This window comes from Cryptomeria japonica, chromosome 8 (genome assembly GCF_030272615.1).
Source record: "Cryptomeria japonica chromosome 8, Sugi_1.0, whole genome shotgun sequence".
Classification (NCBI taxonomy): Eukaryota; Viridiplantae; Streptophyta; class Pinopsida; order Cupressales; family Cupressaceae; genus Cryptomeria; species Cryptomeria japonica.
In genome coordinates, this window is record NC_081412.1 from 675,088,860 (window position 1) to 675,096,386 (window position 7,527).

General features: G+C 34.2%; 1 protein-coding gene across 2 annotated transcripts in view; it reads left to right on the top strand.

The window, feature by feature from the left end:
• LOC131032386 (grpE protein homolog 2, mitochondrial) overlaps positions 1-6,140 on the top strand; it is an 88,781-nt gene extending 82,641 nt beyond the window's left edge. Inside the window, exons 2-5 of one of the 2 annotated variants that reach the window (XM_057963348.2) lie at positions 1,216-1,695; positions 1,914-2,081; positions 2,236-2,364; positions 5,634-6,140. In XM_057963348.2, the coding sequence (XP_057819331.1) occupies positions 1,216-1,695; positions 1,914-2,081; positions 2,236-2,364; positions 5,634-5,762 (906 nt within the window). In that variant the 3' untranslated portion in view covers positions 5,763-6,140. The remainder of the gene's footprint in view (positions 1-1,215; positions 1,696-1,913; positions 2,082-2,235; positions 2,365-5,633) is intronic. The other variant, XM_057963349.2, reaches the window with a different exon arrangement.
• Positions 6,141-7,527: the final 1,387 nt, after the last annotated feature.

The window sequence follows — 7,527 nt, forward strand, 5'->3', positions numbered from 1 at the left end:
CAATTGAGTCCCCTATCCAAACTGTTGATCTACGGAAACTCGACTAATAGGTCAGCTACCTGTCATCTGCCTGTCTCCTAGAAAGGGGACATTACAAGGGCATCCCTATTTCACCTCAATTGTGCTTTGAATAGCCTTTCACAAAATGGCTGGAATCGCTGGATTAATTGTGCCAGTGTATAATATGTAGTCCTGATTTCTAAGTACATAAAGTGCCTTTTAAGAGAATCTAACTCTTGAAGTCGATGCAATAACAAAGGTTAAGGAGATGGAAAGAGTCTTTCAAAGTCCATAAATCAACAACAATGTATTGCATCAGTAATAATATGGTGTGAAGATATGCTGCAGGTTCTAATGATCCAGGCAATGAAACCCTATATGACTGTGGGACAAAAAGCCATCCCAATGTTCAAACGCTGATTTGTGAGCATTAAGATAAATAATTGCAGACAATGGTCTTAATGCCTCAAGTGCTCATCCATTGTAAAATCAGCCTTTAGAGTTTGATTAAGATGAGTTTTCTTTGTTTACATTTGCAATAAATTAGAAGATTGCAGTCATGTGCATTTTCTACAGTTATGTTTGATAGAACTTTCTGTTTTGATAGAGTTGATAAAAAATAGTGCGATGGTATATTGGTTGTATGTTGCAGTAATGTTGTGTTTTAAGCTTTTGCACATATAGAGATGATTTTCCAACCAAGATTATTGCTACAATGGTGATTTTATTTTTCTTAAATAAGCCTTTTGAGAGTCAATTATTTTTAATTGCCTTGCTTATCGATGATATTTATAGGGACTTATTTCATCTTATTGAGTTTGAAAGCATTGTCATCCCTGCTTTTCAATTACATCAAACAGAAGTGTGGGAATCTCAGATAGATGATGTTTTTCTTCTGAAAAGTGTGCGCTTAGAAGTTACAATGCTTACTAGGCTTAAATTTCTTCATTATCTTGGAAAATTTAGATACTAGATTGGGCAGGATATAATAACCATATAACTAGAAATAATGTTTGTATTTGAGGTTCAGATATGGTGGTCAACATACTCATGTCATGGATATAGCAATTACTTTTGAATTTTCTTCAAGCTAAACCATTTAGCTTGATATCTGCAACAATTCAAACCAGAATAGGAAATTATTAAGCAATATGGGTTTATGCCATGCTTTTTTATTTTCTATTCATGTCTACCAAAATCAAATTTCATGTGCAGTTGCTGTTGGGTTCCTGTGAAACAGTTCAAGCCTTTTCTCGACCCCAGCTTCCTTTTTTAACTCAGAAATTGTCTCTATTCTCCTCTGTTACATCACAAGATTTGTCACAAAAGGAATCAAATACAGATTCATCCACAGAGAGTTCATTGGGGAATAAAGGGGAGGAACCTGGTGAGCCTGTTTGTCAAAAGCAACCAGACTCAGTAGGAAAAGGGGAAGCTGTGAAGAGAGCACAGCCAGAGCTCAAGAATAATGTGAAGAAAAATGAGTCAGTGTCAGAATCAGAATCAGATGAAGAGAAGGAATTTTCTACAGAGGATTTGATTCGGCTTGTAGAGGAGAAAGAAGAACTATTGAAGGTTAAGCACAAAGAAATTCAGTCAATGCAGGAGAAGGTTCTTCGGAGTTATGCAGAAGTTGAGAATGTCATGGATAGAACAAGGCGTGATGCGGAGAACTCAAAAAAGTTTGCAATACAGGTGTCTATTCTTGTCAATTCTTAGGTATATACTTAATGAAGAGTTAGTATTTTAGACTTAACATATGGAATGTTTTGATTTAGTCTGTATTTTCAATGAGTTTTACTGATAAAAGATTATAGATATGGTAAATTGCAACCTACTGTTTCTGTATTCTTTGTTGATATGGTAAACTGATATCTACTGCTGATGTATTCTTATTATATATTGCATTGCAGAGCTTTGCCAAGAGCTTGTTAGATGTTGCAGATAATTTGGGAAGAGCTTCATCTGTTGCAAAGGAAAGCTTTAGCAAGTTAGACGCCTCAAAAGATTCAAATGGTGCAGCAGCACTCCTGAAAACACTCTTGGAAGGAGTGGAGATGACAGAAAAACAACTATCTGATGTAACCTAATTTTCCTGGCCTTTACTTTCTTAGGTTCTAAAGTCAACATATATTAATTGTTTCAGGAAGTTTGGCAAGCTAAACATTTTTAAGATTTGAAATAGTAAGGTTTTATGGCAGAGGCTTATTCTAATAATATTGATATGGGCTGCAGGTGTTCAAAAAATATGGAATTGAGAAGTTTGACCCAATAAATGAGCAATTTGATCCTCATAGGCATATGGCTGTATTTCAACTTCCAGATGCAAGTAAGGAAGCTGGCACTGTGGGTGCAGTCTTAAAGGTTTGTCCCATAAGATATCTTTTCTTTGATTTATAGTATGAAGGAATTGTCTTTGGGAGGGTGAGAGTAATTGGTTCGGACATAAATGATTATCAGTGGCATAGATGTTAGTGTTATATTATTTATGACTATATGACAAGTCTTAGACAATTTTGGTGTACTAGTTTTATTTAGTTCTGCTACCCATTTTGGGATGCCATATAGTAGTACATAAGACTATTTAATTGCTAGAACAATGTGCACCTGGGTGACTATTTAATTGTTAGAACAATGTGCACCTGGGTTGGAACTTGGAATCGCATGTAAACTAACCAAGTGTTTACACAAGTAGTGAGAACCATTTTTCATTGACCATGAGATCAGGGTCTTCAATGTTCATAAAGGTTTTCTTTTCCATAATACTTTACTTGTAGGTGACTTTGGATTTCCCTTTGTGAATTCTTTTATATTTAACCATTAGAACCTCCTCGTATGATGTTCAAATCCATGGATCAAAAACTCAGAGTTGGCATGCCAAAATTTTGACTTGGACCTGGTTCTTGAGACTTTGCAAAATCTTGGCATATTAAAAACTACTTAAATTAATGACATAATTAAATAACATGCAAAACACTGTTAAAAACTAAAAATAATAAAAGAATTTAAGTCTTGTATAGCTAGGAAAATTGCTGAAAAATTGTGGGTGGGAAAGGGATTTATTCAGTTCTTTCGAAGTTTTTGGTTTTGTGCCACATTTCTTCATTCTCTCTTTTGAACCGATCCCTGTATTCAGTTATTAAAAGAGATTCTGCACACACATATTCTTGGAAGTTTAGCAAATATTAGCCTTCCCTTGATGGTGCCTTTTATCTGTCAGGAAGGTAGGAGTTGCAATACAAGAGTGTATGTTAATTTTGGATGCTGGTAGCCCAACAAGTGATCTATGAATTTTATGAGCCCCTCCAATGTTTCTACTAGTCAAATCATGGATGGTGGAGATTCAGACTTGACATCTTGTGGATGACCCGAGGATGCTTATAATCATAATCTTATTCCTCCTAAAATAACATAAATACTGATGCGCTTCAACACCTATCGTGCTTCACTGCTTGAAGCAAAAGAACATGAACTCACCCTCTATTTTTTGGTTTACAATGTTATGACAAATTCAATGAATATTCTGGTTTTGGGCAGGCAAGAGTTTGAAGTGCATCAGGTAGGTTTTTTTCTTGTGATTGTCACCAACTCACCATAGCTTTGTTTTCTTCAATTGGGCAGCCAGAACAACATGGGAAGGAAAATTGGAGGCATTGATTGGGTTAAAGAAGCATTTGAAATTGATAATGAACCATGTACATTTTGAATCAGTGTATAGGAAATATTTATTTTGAAAATGGGAGTAACTAGATTTGCATCTCACCGTACCATGTTCAAGTGTGTGTATGAGGTCTTATTTCAGAAGATCACTAGCAATGTGGTTCGGTAGTTTAGAGGCTATCTAATGCTGAAAAGCCAGGCCAAAATTAAAAAGCAACATTGTTGGTGGATGGTTTGCAGAGATCATTTTTGTTCATTGACTGTTGTGTTTGTTGGGTTTTGTGATCCAAAGTTATGGTGTTATTTTTTATTTATATTTGTGTACTGGTGCATGCTTCTCCTTTTGAGACACCCCCTTAGAGTTTGTAGTTGTGTTAAGTATTTTATTAATATGTGGGTAAGTTTATGTTGGTATGTTAGTTAGGAGATAGTTAAAACTTAATTCCCATACAGGTGTTTGAGAAGTTAGTTCATAGGAAAAGTAAGTCAATGAAATCAATTTTCAAAATATTCCTGTATGATATAATTTTCTGTGTGATTGTGTCCATCATTTATCATGTAGATCTTGTTATTATAATTTGTCCATGGGTGTAGCAGTAGTTTAAGGTAAAAGAAGGATGGAGGCAGGCTGAAGGAGTGTTCTGATCAGAATACTCAGTGAAAGTTTTTTCTTACATTTTTTTGGGTTATTTATATGACATATCTAAAGACAATGAAGGAACTTCTATACCATGCAATTAATCAATCTGTTTCATGGAGAATCTTCCAGCAATTGCATAAAGCCTCTGGTAGTAAAATCGAGTACAAGTTGTTCAAATTGTTGCGGTAGAAGGAAAAGAAGCTCAACTGGAGCCTAGCTACACCATAGACGTGTAAAAAGTTATCACATTGCCAATGCAGGCAATAGCAATCAAGAACTAAATTCATACATGCTGATGACAGCCTCTTGATTCAAAGAGTTGGGTATTTATTTTTGTGCAAATCAATACTGGTTACAAGTAGGGTGAAGGCATCATTTGAATTTCAAAATATATCTTTGGCTAGTGTCAAGTGATGCAGAACATAACAGAGAACTTGTGTGCATTATTCATCAAAGGTGGGAGCACAAATGTCTCACAAATTATAAGAGGTCACGCCTAAATGTGAGCCTACATAGCCGTGCTGTGTGCCGTTGCTCTTTTGGCCTAGCATTTGTATTCATCTGGAGTTTGCATACTTCGTGTGTCTTTCCTGAAATTTGACATGGTTTGGAAACTTGTGTTCAGCAGTTTGCTACAGTAACTATCCATTATTGATTATTTTTCCCATATTAATAATTACTTATGTCTTTTACATGGCCTATGGGTGAAGTCTAATGGGAGACATAAGAGATTGATAAGTTATACTACTGTGCAGTTTCACGGAGTGCTAAGTTTAAAAGAGGGTGCCATTTTTTGTGCATAAGAAGACTCTACCATTAATGTCGGCACTTCATATTTAAAAGTGGTTTGAACAAGGAGAAAAGTGACTACTTAATATTTAAAATTCTAATTTTGTATGCATAGATTTATGTGGGCCTTCGCAACTATGGCGTGTAAGGGTGTCTTAATGCATGTAAGGAGAAGAAATAAGGTAGTATTTGATATGAATTAAATTGTTTTTACAGTTGAGTAGTTATTAATTATGAATATCAGGATAGATGGTAATTTAAGATTTAGTATAGAGTTACTTTGTGGAAATTTATGATTTACTAGCATACATATCTGAATTACATCTATCTAAACAATTCTCAAGAAATGGATGTATTTAGTAGTCTCAATCACAAAGAGAGGAGAGCAAAGATAATGGATGCTAGGAAATTAAAAAATGGGCTGTTGAATGTAAATGACAGAAACTAAAACAAAGGTGTTCCTCATTGGGACTAGATTAAAGACTTGGATTTCCTTTGCGTTGCTAGGGTTCTTAATGCTATTTATCTTTTGGTTCATGTGCAGCCTGGCTATATTCTCCATGACAGAATTATTCGCCCTGCTGAGGTTGGTGTCGTGGAGGCAATACAAACTGAAGGTGCAGAGGTTTCTGAGCATAGTGAACCAGCAGACGGCACAAAGGTTTCTACCTGATTTGGAGTTGGAGTTTTTGTATTGTTTTAATTTTTTAAGGATATCTGAAGCAGCAGCCAATTTCCTGCTTGCTTAAGTTATCCGATTAGCAGCGTAGGTTCAAGACCAGAGTTTTGGCTTTTTATGCCTGTGAAAACTCATTGTAGTCTTTGTTTCAAATTATATAATATATTGGAAGCAATTTAAGGACAAGGTTAATCTGTTGCAGAGAAGTTTCAGCAGACGCTCTTAAAGTGACAATTTTGAGTACCGGCATCTATGTCCAAATGACACATGCATGGGATTCTGATCTCTTAATCATGTTTCATGCAGCGTATTTAAGTTCTATTTGTAGACTGTAACTATTGCTTCCAATATGAGCGTAAATTATTCATTAAACTATTGATAGTATTGGATTTAAAACAATAAAGCTGCAGTGTTGCGAATAAATTCAAGAACATGGTAGCAGGTCTTAAAAATTTTGTTTCCTGTCCTTTCACGAAAGCATGTGCATTCAGGCGTTTTTTCATGTTCCAACAAATGTACTTTTTTGGATAGTTAACACTGTAGTATGAAACCACGCACGCTAAGCTTACACTTTCAACTTAAAAGTGTTAAACACTTAGAATTGACTGATATTTTTTAGGCTTAATATGTTGTTTAATGTATGTGGTCACACTAAGAATACACTTCTAGGCTTAAAAGTGTTAAACAGTCTGAATTGACTAATATTCTTTAGATTTAATATGTTACTTAATGTGTGCGATTTAAGATTGGTCGTATGATTCGCCTGTCATTCTTTATTCTTGTCCAATGGAGGAACATAGCAAGAGTAACATCATTGCATAGAATTGTTAAAAAATATCTCATTGTTTGTATATATTAAGTGGAGTATATTTTATGACATGTATAATCTGTTAGGAGTATCTGGAGTCTAGACGTTTAGTGGTTATTTGAAGATATTTTACGTTCTGTGTTTGATGCATGTTCAGTTAGTTCTGGATGTATAATGTATTGACCTGTTCAGTATTTACTTATTTGGACAGTTGTCATTCCTTTTTTTAAAAGCATTTTTAGTTCTCAACCAATCATTGTTGAGAATCAAAATTTTGAAACAAAAATTATAGTCTATATTTTTTATTTTCTTTAAATAATTTAAAAATGTCATTTTCCTTTCTTTCTATTGATTAATATTGAAAATAGTGGATATAAAATTCAATTTAACAAAAAAATAATATTTAAATATATTTGATTCATTAATTAATTTGTCAGCAATATTAAATATTAAAGTTGGACGGATTATAAAAATTAAAAAATAATATATTATATTACTAATTGGTTTGTAGACCCCCTTCAATTGTACTAAAATGTTGGTATTGCGACTACATTTTTTATTGGTATACAGATACTTTAAATCGCCCCCTCCCATTTTGAAATTAAAAAAGAGAGAAAATGAAATTAAAAAAGGTAGATGAGTCCCATTTTCAATACGAATATGGTGAAAATGGCAAGCTAGTGTTTTAATATATCTCTCAAAATAATGGATGGCCTATACGAACAAGAGATGCAAAGTGTCAAGTTCTTGCCATTAGTATGGTTAGTTTAGAGTATATTAAAGTAGAGATCAAGATAGAGTGGGGAGGAAGAGGGAGAGAAATAGATATAGAGATAGAGAAAGGTAGAGGGAGAGATAAAAATAGAGAAATAGAGATAAAGAGATTGATAAATAGAGAGGAAGAGGTATAGGGAGAAATAAAGCAAGTATAAATTGAACTGTGTATTATAC